Source organism: Oncorhynchus mykiss, chromosome 8, assembly GCF_057628025.1.
Source record: "Oncorhynchus mykiss isolate SJ-2025 chromosome 8, ASM5762802v1, whole genome shotgun sequence".
Taxonomy (NCBI): Eukaryota; Metazoa; Chordata; class Actinopteri; order Salmoniformes; family Salmonidae; genus Oncorhynchus; species Oncorhynchus mykiss.
In genome coordinates, this window is record NC_143029.1 from 83,529,731 (window position 1) to 83,542,302 (window position 12,572).

Sequence of the window (12,572 nt, forward strand, 5' to 3'; positions counted from 1 at the left end):
CCTCCACGTGCCTGTATGACCTCCCTACAACGCCTGGGCATGCTCCTGATGAGGTGGCGGATGGTCTCCTGAGGGATCTCCTCCCAGACCTGGACTAAAGCATCCACCAACTCCTGGTGGATGGAGCGAGACATGATGTCCCAGATGTGCTCAATTGGATTCAGGTCTGGGGAACGGGCGGGCCAGTCCATAGCATCAATGCCTTCCTCTGGCAGGAACTGCTGACACACTCCAGCCACAGGAGGTCTAGCATTGTCTTGCATTAGGAGGAACCCAGGGCCAACCGCAACAGCATATGGTCTCACAAGGGGTCTGAGGATCTCATCTAATGGCAGTCAGGCTACCTCTGGCGATCACGGAGGGCTATATGGACATCATTGGCCGCCCGCGTGCCTTGGGAACGCCGCCCGCGTGCCTTGGGAACGCTATGAGTAGAACACTACCAATCAGCAGCAGTGTTTAGGCAGGTTGCTTGCGTCTTGTTCTTCATTAGTCAACGGAGGAGGAGGAGAGGTACCCATAGGATCTGTTGTATAGACACATCATGACTTCATGTTGTTGTATATTAGTTCAATACATGCTGCTCATCTTGAATCACTGAATAGTTGTGTGATTTCTTCAGTGTTTACAAAGTATGATCCAAATGTAGTTGTATCAGGGCAAAGACAAAGACTTTGGTGTATAACAATATACTGTCAGTGTAGAGCTTGACTTGGGTACAGACTGAGGGGTCTTTCCTGGTCACGATCCCATTGACAGCCCGACTAACCCAAAAACTGACCCTTGCCTTAACCAAACCCTTAACCCTAAATGTAATTTGAACCAATTCAGAAATGAAATATTGGTTTGGACAACAGCCATGTCCTTGACTTGTGTGACACCTAGAGGCTGCAGTGTTGAAGTGCAAGAGGGAAGAAGACCATAAAGTCCCTGGTGAAAAGAGCCTCTATCTGGGCTGAAAGAGGGGCAGGACTCCCTACCTGATCCACCTCTACCTGGGTAATGGATAACAACAGTAGTGATTGACTGATTGACTCCCTACCACACGTGTCAAACTCGTCCCACAGAGGGGCAAGTATCTACTGGTTCTCTCCACCCTTGTACTTGATTGATTAATTAAGGTCACCAATTAGTAAATAACTCCCCCTGGTTGTCTAGGTCTTAATAAATTGAAAGGAAAAAGCAAAACACCCACAGACACTCAGCCCTCCGTGGAATGAGTTTGACACCCCTGCCCTACCTGAGCCACCTCTCCCTGGGTGATGGGCTGGGTCTGGAAGCGGGAGTTTGCCCTACCTGAGCCACCTCTCCCTGGGTGATGGGCTGGGTCTGGCAGTGGGAGTTTGCCCTACCTGAGCCACCTCTCCCTGGGTGATGGGCTGGGTCTGGCAGTGGGAGTTTGCCCTACCTGAGCCACCTCTCCCTGGGTGATGGGCTGGGTCTGGCAGTGGGAGTTTGCCCTACCTGAGCCACCTCTCCCTGGGTGATGGGCTGGGTCTGGCAGTGGGAGTTTGCCCTACCTGAGCCACCTCTCCCTGGGTGATGGGCTGGGTCTGGAAGCGGGAGTTTGCCCTACCTGAGCCACCTCTCCCTGGGTGATGGGCTGGGTCTGGAAGCGGGAGTTTGCCCTACCTGAGCCACCTCTCCCTGGGTGATGGGCTGGGTCTGGCAGTGGGAGTTTGCCCTACCTGATCCACCTCTCCCTGGGTGATGGGCTGGGTCTGGCAGTGGGAGTTTGCCCTACCTGAGCCACCTCTCCCTGGGTGATGGGCTGGGTCTGGCAGTGGGAGTTTGCCCTACCTGAGCCACCTCTCCCTGGGTGATGGGCTGGGTCTGGCAGTGGGAGTTTTCCCTACCTGAGCCACCTCTCCCTGGGTGATGGGCTGGGTCTGGCAGTTTGCCCTACCTGAGCCACCTCTCCCTGGGTGATGGGCTGGGTCTGGCAGTGGGAGTTTGCCCTACCTGAGCCACCTCTCCCTGGGTGATGGGCTGGGTCTGGCAGTGGGAGTTTGCCCTACCTGAGCCACCTCTCCCTGGGTGATGGTCTGGGTCTGGAAGCGGGAGTTTGCCCTACCTGAGCCACCTCTCCCTGGGTGATGGGCTGGGTCTGGAAGCGGGAGTTTGCCCTACCTGAGCCACCTCTCCCTGGGTGATGGGCTGGGTCTGGCAGTGGGAGTTTGCCCTACCTGAGCCACCTCTCCCTGGGTGATGGGCTGGGTCTGGAAGCGGGAGTTTGCCCTACGCTGGCGGGTGTCCACCCTGGAGGCCCCAGCCCCCTTAGCGGCAGGCTTGGAGGGCTGCGTGGACAGCTGGTTGAACAGGGCCATCTTCTCCACCAGGCTGGGACAGGAGAGGAGATGGTAATCAGTGGGTGTGACCCTAATAGCACCTTATTCCCTAAATAGGCTGCTTTTACTCAGGCGGCCCAATTCTGATATTTTGCCACTAATTGGTATTTTGGCAAAATCAGATCAGGTCTTTTGCAAATCACTTTTGATGTGGTTTACTTTTGGGCAGGTCCAAGAACACTTTCATTTGTTTACACAAGAGAGTAAGGTTGTGTCCCAAATGGCACCAATGGGCCCTGGTCAAAAGTACTGCACTATACAGTATAGAGCTTAGGGTGCCATTTGGGATTGAGACAATGTGCTTAACTCCTAGTCTGCCTGTACCTGAGAGTGGAGAGGTCAGGCTCATCTGGACCCAGGTCCTCCATCACCCTCTCAGGCCCTGGTCCTTCTTCTGCCTGCCTTGACTGGGCCTCCCTCTCCTGCTCCCCCATGCTCCGCACCCTGGAGCCGTGCTGTGACGCCTCCTGCAAGCTGGGAGGAGGAACCACACACACACACAATGAGTGCATGTTGTGCTGCTTTGGGTAACAGCTGCAGGGCCATATGTAATGCATGTACTGTACAATTGAAGGACAATCTCTAGACAATGTTGACATTCTGGGTGAGTAACTTGTCAAACACATTCTGTCAAAACAACATCGTTAATAGTCAGATAAACGTATCCTATGAATAGCAACCAAGGTAAATAACTAGTTCCTGATCAAAGCATGGTCTGCATCCCGATTCTCCACCCCCTTTGCAATTGCACACACCCTGTCATGGATTTAAAAGCACAGGATTGGTCGAGAGCGCAGCGGTCAGGATGACGTAAGCATTGGCAAGTGCATACTTTTGGAGAAGGGTGGAGACTCGGGATGCAGCCATGGCAACAGCAGTTATAAGTAGATGTGTTGACGACGACACTGAAGTAGTTACTCAAACTGCCGATGCTGTTGGCCATCTGTAGTAGAGAATATTGGACGTTTGGTTCTGTCAACATCTTAAGTTTATCCTCGGTCGGTAAACAAACCGGGTGCTACACTCGCCCCACACGGGAACCTGACCGATGCACTGAGCCTCAGCCAGCATCACAAGACGTGTGACACATTTCACCATATGAACTTGGAGACAGTTCACCCACATTACAAAATTACATCTGGAGACAGTGGTCAGGTAAACAAAACTAAAGCATGGATTCCTGCATTACCTTGTACATAGACTACTTACAGGGTAAGGAAACACAATATGTAATTTTGTAATTTGGGTGAACTATCCATTTAAACAGGCAGTGACGCTGAGAAAAAAAGTTGAAAGATCCCTTAAGTCAAGAATATATTGTGTTAGAACAAGCTTCTTCCCCCTATAGTTCCTTGGCGTCCACGTCAACAAACTAACATGGTCCAAGCACACCAAGACAGTCGTGAAGAGGACACATCATCAACAAACTAACATGGTCCAAGCACACCAAGACAGTCGTGAAGAGGACACATCACCAACAAACTAACATGGTTCAAGCACACCAAGACAGTCGTGAAGAGGACACATCATCAACAAACTAACATGGTCCAAGCACACCAAGACAGTCGTGAAGAGGACACATCACCAACAAACTAACATGGTTCAAGCACACCAAGACAGTCGTGAAGAGGACACATCACCAACAAACTAACATGGTCCAAGCACACCAAGACAGTCGTGAAGAGGACACATCACCAACAAACTAACATGGTTCAAGCACACCAAGACAGTCGTGAAGAGGACACGACAAAAACCTATTCCCACTCAGGAGACTGAAAAGATTTGGCATGGGTCCTCAGATCCTCAAAAGGTTTTACAGCTGCACCATGGAAAGCATCCTGATAGGTTGCATCACTGCCTGGTATGGCAACTGCTCGGCTTCCGACCGCAAAGCACAGGGGTTAGTGCGTACGGCCCAGTACATCACCGGGGACAAGCTTCCTGCCATCCAGGACCTCTGTACCAGGCGATGTCAGTGGAAGGCCCTAAAAATAGTTAAAGACTCCAGCCACCCTAGTCATAGACTGTTCTCTCTGCTACCGCAAGTGGTACAGGAGTGGTACTGGAGCGCCAAGTCTAGGTCCAAGAGGCAAGAGGCTTCTAAAACAGCTTCTACCCACAAGCCTCCTGAACAGCTAATCAAATGGCTACCCCGACTACTTGCATTTCCTCTCCCCTTCTATCCTTCTGCTACTCTTGTTATTATCTATGCATAGTCACTTTAATAACACTACCTACATGTACATATTACCTCAATTACCTCGACACCGGTGCCCCAGCACATTGACTCTGTACCAGTACCCCCTGTATATAACCACGCTATTGTTATTTACAGCTGCTCTTTAATTATTTGTTATTATTATTATTATTATTATTACTTTTTTTGTAGGTATTTTATTAAAAATGCATTGTTGGTTAAGGGCTTGTAAGTAAGCATTTCACTGTTGTATTCAGCGCATGTGACATAACATTTGATTTTATAGACGGGTTGGCTGACAACATCACGAAAATGTGTTATGATTCTGAACGGACAGATAGCTAGTAACAATGACAGGAAGCTAGCTGCCTTGTGGAGAATTGTAGGTGTTTTGTTTCAGCTCGTTGTATCTTGTTATTGATACCATGACTTATTTTTAGTATTTTGACTGATGCCATGTCTATGCTAAATGTGGCAAAAATTCACCAGTTGGCTAATCAAAAACTGTAACAATCATTTTGAGAGACAAGTGCTCATTGTGCAAATGTATTTATGTTTTCAAACAAACATTTGGAGACTAAATAGTTGACATGTTGTCAACAATCTAATCCAACCCCGCCAGTTTTGCCCCATAGTTCTGCAGACCTCTCTATATCGGTATTAGAATCTCTTGAGCTGACAGCTGTTTTGCACGGTTTAGTTATGGCTGTATTCATCAAACTGGCATATTTTGAATAATGTATGTTTCCCCACCACAGAAAGCTATGGCATTTGGCTTTCACCCGGAATCAGCCTAGTGGTTAGAGGCGGGTAGCCTAGTGGTTAGAGGCGGGTAGCCTAGTGGTTAGAGGCCGGTAGCCTAGTGGTTAGAGGCCGGTAGCCTAGTGGTTAGAGGCCGGTAGCCTAGTGGTTAGAGGCCGGTAGCCTAGTGGTTAGAGGCGGGTAGCCTAGTGGTTAGAGGCGGGTAGCCTAGTGGTTAGAGGCCGGTAGCCTAGTGGTTAGAGGCCGGTAGCCTAGTGGTTAGAGGCGGGTAGCCTAGTGGTTAGAGGCGGGTAGCCTAGTGGTTAGAGGCGGGTAGCCTAGTGGTTAGAGGCGGGTAGCCTAGTGGTTAGAGGCGGGTAGCCTAGTGGTTAGAGGCGGGTAGCCTAGTGGTTAGAGGCGGGTAGCCTAGTGGTTAGAGGCGGGTAGCCTAGTGGTTAGAGGCCGGTAGCCTAGTGGTTAGAGGCCGGTAGCCTAGTGGTTAGAGGCCGGTAGCCTAGTGGTTAGAGCGTTGGACTTGTAACCGTAATGTTGCAAGATCAAATCCCCGAGCCGACAAGGTAAAAATCTGTCGTTGACCCACTGTTCCTAGGCCGTCATCAAAAATAAGAATTTGTTCTTAACTGACTTGGCTAGTTAAATAAAAGGTAAAAAAAAAGAAATTGGTTGCTACACAACCAACCCGTCTATGAGGTTCACACCAAAGATGTGTATAAACCTTAGGTGACAAACAGGGGTCGCTGTATTGAAGACACAAGGTGCAGCCATCTTGGTACTCCTCTTCAATTGTAAAACAAGATTTTGGAAGCATTAGAAATGTATTTATTAAATTACAGACACCTTAATGCAGACTTTTAAATTAGATTATGTGAGATAAACATACAAATAAAATACATTTTCCTTCAAGTATTTTATTAGAGTACTAATGTTACTGTCCCCACTACAAAAACAAATACTTCAATACATGTCATTTCGTATTTTAATTGAAATACTGCAGAATTCCATTCATTCCTATGGGAAGACTGCTCCAACTAAGGGGGTGCCAATATGGCCGACCGGTGGCTTCAAAGCCTCTGAATGGACAATATTTAGCATCAGCAATCCAGGGTTTATACATGTCATTTCGTATTTTAATTGAAATACTGTAGAATTCCATTCATTCCTATGGGAAGACTGCTCCAACTAAGGGGGTGCCAATATGGCCGACCGGTGGCTTCAAAGCCTCTGAATGGCCAATATTTAGCATCAGCAATCCAGGGTTTATACATGTCATTGGTTCACACAGCTATTCCAGGGAAACAACCAAGCAGCATGTGAGTGAGTTGGCAAAAGTAGCGAGGTAATGTGACACCTGAACACGACCAACAGCAGAAGGCACTGTAGAGCAGACAGCTGCCTGCCCAATACATTCAGCCTGTATCCTCAGTCTACCTGACAAATCCATTCAGCCTGTATCCTCAGTCTACCTGACAAATCCATTCAGCCTGTATCCTCAGTCTACCTGACAAATCCATTCAGCCTGTATCCTCATTCAACCTGTATCCTCATTCAGCCTGTATCCTCATTCAGCCTGTATCCTCATTCTACCTGACAAATCCATTCAGCCTGTATCCTCAGTCTACCTGTATCCTCATTCAGCCTGTATCCTCATTCAGCCTGTATCCTCATTCAGCCTGTATCCTCATTCAGCCTGTATCCTCATTCAGCCTGTATCCTCATTCAGCCTGTATCCTCATTCAGCCTGTATCCTCAGTCTACCTGACAAATCCATTCAGCCTGTATCCTCAGTCTACCTGACAAATCCATTCAACCTATATCCTCATTCAACCTGTATGCTCATTCAACCTGTATCCTCATTCAACCTGTATCCTCATTCAACCTGTATCCTCAGTCTACCTGACAAATCCATTCAGCCTGTATCCTCATTCTCCCTGACAAATCCATTCAGCCTGTATCCTCATTCTACCTGACAAATCCATTCAACCTGTATCCTCATTCTACCTGACAAATCCATTCAACCTGTATCCTCAGTCTACCTGTATCCTCAGTCTACCTGATAAATCCATTCAACCTGTATCCTCATTCAACCTGTATCCTCATTCAACCTGTATCCTCATTCAACCTGTATCCTCATTCAACCTGTATCCTCATTCAACCTGTATCCTCATTCAACCTGTATCCTCATTCAACCTGTATCCTCATTCAACCTGACAAATCCATTCAGCCTGTATCCTCATTCAACCTGTATCCTCAGTTTACCTGTATCCTCAGTTTACCTGTATCCTCATTCAACCTGTATCCTCATTCTACCTGACAAATCCATTCAGCCTGTATCCTTAGAGAGAAGGGATCGGCATGTGTGATGGAGGTGGGGGCAAGAAAAATTAATAAATCATAAGTCCTCATGACATGCATACCCACACACACAGTCAGAGGGCCCACTAGCCTTCACACAGTCAGAGGGCCCACTAGCCTTTAGTCGGCCCTAAGCTAAATGTTTTAGCGGACCCCCTCTTGACAGTGGACAGAATTGTTTTGTTTTTTTAAAGCAGTTTTAAAGCAAGTTTGCTGCAATTCTACACATTGTGGGGGAGAGAAGATTTAGCCACTTTAAAACTGATTTCATGCAATTCTACTCATTTTGCCATGGGGCGGAGAAAAAGGTTTGCAGTTTTTAATATGATATCTGAGTGAGAGTGACTAACGATATCAAATGGTAGCCCCCCCCAGTAATTTGACCATGATTAGTACAGGTTTAAATAGCTGCCCACTAGACTAATTTACAAATCTAAAACATTTTTGCTGACATAAGAGAGAACTGTTGATACACAACCAAATTTAGAAAATTGCATCTTGTGTATTCTACTATTCGAACTCTCAATAGTAAGTTGAGACCCCGACTGAGTTCCTAAAAAATAAATACAAAATAAAATGTTTTGGGGTGATCGGGGACATACAGCCAGTTGCCCATCCCTGCTCTAGATAAAACAACTACAAATTAATGAATAGGGTTTCAAAATTCTGGTAACTTTCCTAAAATTCCCATGTTTTCCAGATATCCCTGTTGGAAGATTCCTGGAGACAGAGGAAATAAGCAGAACATCCGGAATCCTCTGACCAGGATTTCTGGAGAAAAAACCGCAACATATTTTGGGAAGGTTACCTGCATTTTGCAACCCTATGAATGAATCAATAATATCTTCATATTAATCACAGATGAACGGTACATTCCATGCAATGTCACAAGCCAAATGATACTGAATGGAATGTAATTGGATATCAGTTAGGTAAACCCATGTCCAGTGCTCTCACACACACCTGGTTGTGATGGTGCTGACTACAGTGGGACTGGGGATAGGTGCTACTGTGGAGTGGACCATCACCGTTTGTGAGGACATAGCAGGAACACTTTATATGTCCAGGAAAGAGGGGACAGACAGAGCAGTCAGACACAGACAAACAGAGAGAGAGACAAACAGAGAGAGAGACAAACAGAGAGAGAGACAAACAGAGAGAGAGACAAACAGAGAGAGAGACAAACAGAGAGAGAGACAAACAGAGAGAGAGACAAACAGAGAGAGAGACAAACAGAGAGAGAGACAAACAGAGAGAGAGACAAACAGAGAGAGAGACAAACAGAGAGAGAGACAAACAGAGAGAGAGACAAACAGAGGGAGAGACAAACAGGGAGAGACAAACAGGGAGAGAGTTGAGGGAGAGAGTTGAGGGAGAGAGTTGAGGGAGAGAGTTGAGGGAGAGAGTTGAGGGAGAGAGTTGAGGGAGAGAGTTGAGGGAGAGAGTTGAGGGAGAGAGAGCGTTAAGAAACAGCGAGTTAAGAGATAGTGTCACCTTCTATTCACCAACTGTCTTCAAGCCAAATGTTTAAACCCTTGCTTTGTTAACAGAATGACCTTAGTGGCGCTCAGTAATGATCAGAGGGTGACGTACGTGTGAGCGATGCCCACTTCCTTGTTGGGGATAGGCTGTGTGCGCGAGCGGTCTTGGACTCGTAACAGACGCCTCTCACGGGACCGTGGTCTGGGAATGCTACCTGTGATCCTCTCTAGCTCCTGTGAAGGGAATCGAAGAGGAACAGTCCCCAAGGAGTAAATCTCTGCTCATCAACGACATACATAAAACAATGGGAATATAATGTATGGACTGGTTTCCTGGACACGGATTAAGCCAAGTCCTGGACTGAAAAGCAGGCCCAAAGGAGGATGTCCATTGAAATATATTTTTAGTTCAGGGCTTAATCTGTGATGGGGAAATTGTCCCTAAATGTAGACAACGACACACAAGGCAGATACTGTACCCTAAAAAGGGACCTCTTAGCAGCCACACTCATCTTAGCTCTCTCATCAAGCTTGTCTTCGTCAGCTGTGAAAAGGGAAGGGCAGAAAATGGATGACAATGTCAGATCACAACATAAACCACGTTTCCATCCAACCATGAATCAATTACCTGACGCATGAAAAAAAATACAAATCCCGACCGGGCAGATGGAAACACGAAATGCCGGTACAATTTCATAAGAAAAGACGTCAGACATTTTGTTTGTCGGTAAAAATAATTATGCGAGAAATGGCGGTGGGAAACTTTTTTATGGGCAAATATTGATATAAAAACCATATCAAAGGGAATTTTGAGTCGAGCGATATGTTGTGTGGTCCTCCCCACTAGGACTCGGGGAAAGCCTGCAGTTTATTAGGCTACAGATTAAATGAACTTCACAGGGTGCTCCTTTCCAATATATATATATATCAAGGGTCTTATTCTGGTGACATGATAATGGATGCTTGACCAATACAAATAATAAATCGCTCTTATCTATAATAAAGTCATAGTGTAGGTAGCCTACCCACACTGTAATTGCCAGCTGTTGGCTAGAGCAGTTTGATGGAAACACATCTCTGGAGGGAAAATGCACATATTGTTTTTTGCAGATTTTAGAACATTTGCATGAAAATCTGTCACAAATTACTTGGTGAAGAGTATAATGCTTTGGAATATTGCTAGGATGCCAACACACTCACGAGTTCGAACCCCCATAGCTGTGTACCTCATTTCCCTCCTTCAGGGAACAGTAGTTAAATTCATAACTTTGTGAAGTGTTTGTGTGTGTATTTCCCTGACTGACAAAGTCAATTCATCTAGGCAAGTTTAGCTATCGTTCACCTCAACCCCATTAGATGGGGAGGCAACTATAAGATGTTTTTTTTTTTTAATTAAGAGTGTTATTGGTAACTAAATGAAGCAAATCTCCATGGATACTTGCCTTCTGGGTTCTGTAGCTCTATTGGAGTCATATGTGACCTGAGGGACAAAACAAAGACAAAATTCAATAGTGGTCTTTTTCTATAAGACACAATACAAATGACCCACAAGAGAACAAACAATCCAAGTATTGAGAGCTTAAAAATCCATCTAGCCTCCAGCATGTATCACACCCACTGGTGATCTTACCATATGTGGTAACCTTCTGTATTATCCAGTCACTCAGGTCCTTCAATACCCATCAGACCCCAGCCATCCAGCCCTTCTGTTGAGGTGATGGCTACATCCTATACTCTGACCTATCAGCCTTCATCCACTCTGGGCTACCTCCTAATACTCTGACCTATCAGCCTTCATCCACTCTGGGTTACATCCTAATGCTCTGACCTATCAGCCTTCATCCACTCTGGGCTTCGTCCTAATACTCTGACCTATCAGCCTTCATCCACTCTGGGCTTCGTCCTAATACTCTGACCTATCAGCCTTCATCCACTCTGGGCTACCTCCTAATACTCTGACCTATCAGCCTTCATCCACTCTGGGTTACATCCTAATGCTCTGACCTATCAGCCTTCATCCACTCTGGGCTTTGTCCTAATACTCTGACCTATCAGCCTTCATCCACTCTGGGCTACCTCCTAATACTCTGACCTATCAGCCTTCATCCCCTCTGGGTTACATCCTAATGCTCTGACCTATCAGCCTTCATCCACTCTGGGCTACGTCCTATACTCTGACCTATCAGCCTTCATCCACTCTGGGCTTCATCCTAATACTCTCACCTATCAGACTCTAGCCACTCTGGGCTACATCCTAATACTCTGACCTATCAGCCTTCATCCACTCTGGGTTACATCCTAATGCTCTGACCTATCAGCCTTCATCCACTCTGGGCTACGTCCTATACTCTGACCTATCAGCCTTCATCCACTCTGGGCTACGTCCTAATACTCTCACCTATCAGACTCTAGCCACTCTGGGCTACATCCTAATACTCTGACCTATCAGCCTTCATCCACTCTGGGCTACATCCTAATACTCTCACCTATCAGCCTTCATCCACTCTGGGCTACGTCCTAATACTCTCACCTATCAGACTCTAGCCACTCTGGGCTACATCCTAATACTCTGACCTATCAGCCTTCATCCACTCTGGGTTACATCCTAATGCTCTGACCTATCAGCCTTCATCCACTCTGGGCTACGTCCTAATACTCTCACCTATCAGACTCTAGCCACTCTGGGCTACATCCTAATACTCTCACCTATCAGCCTTCATCCACTCTGGGCTACGTCCTAATACTCTCACCTATCAGACTCTAGCCACTCTGGGCTTCGTCCTAATACTCTCACCTATCAGCCTTCATCCACTCTGGGCTACATCCTAATACTCTCACCTATCAGACTCTAGCCACTCTGCAGAGGTGATGGGTTGGGTCCTAAACCTCTTAGAGGACTTGCGGTTGTCCCCTGGGTTGATGTAGCGCCGCGGCCTCCTTGCCACACCACGCTCCCGATCAGCGCTCCCAGCAGCCGGATCTACTTCCATAGCAGTTAGCTCTACTTCAGTCAGCTCCCTTTTAGGGTCGTGATTAGGGATGGATATAACGACGGCGGCAACATAAAATGAGAATAATGTTGAGAGATCAAATGGGCAATTCAATACTGATGATGCGTTTAGTACGTCTTCCACAGCAATCCAGGTTAGAGCACGATCACGCCCCAAAAAATATTATCTGTCCCCAAAATCTGAGAATTTGTCAGCAGCCCAATTGTGTATGAACTCTCACACAGCACAACATGCAGCAACAAACCCCTCATGTTTGCCCAACAGGATGACAGAATGTCCAAGCAGGTGGCTTAACAAATAGTAAGTTACACCTCAAACAGGCCTAGATCTCAATATCATGTTTGACTATGCAATACACTGCCCTAAAATGCACACAAGCGCCAACACCTTAAGCCTCATAATAGGATGATGGTCTACATTA

General features: G+C 46.7%; 1 protein-coding gene across 1 annotated transcript in view; it reads right to left on the minus strand.

The window, feature by feature from the left end:
* LOC110531012 (supervillin) overlaps window positions 1-12,572 on the minus strand; it is an 80,137-nt gene that overhangs the window by 47,098 nt on the left and 20,467 nt on the right. The window contains exons 10-15 of the mRNA XM_090183066.1: window positions 11,979-12,158; window positions 10,583-10,620; window positions 9,620-9,684; window positions 9,253-9,374; window positions 2,673-2,822; window positions 2,187-2,340 (exon numbers count right to left, since the gene is read on the minus strand). Of these exons, the coding sequence (XP_090039192.1) occupies window positions 2,187-2,340; window positions 2,673-2,822; window positions 9,253-9,374; window positions 9,620-9,684; window positions 10,583-10,620; window positions 11,979-12,158 (709 nt within the window). The remainder of the gene's footprint in view (window positions 1-2,186; window positions 2,341-2,672; window positions 2,823-9,252; window positions 9,375-9,619; window positions 9,685-10,582; window positions 10,621-11,978; window positions 12,159-12,572) is intronic.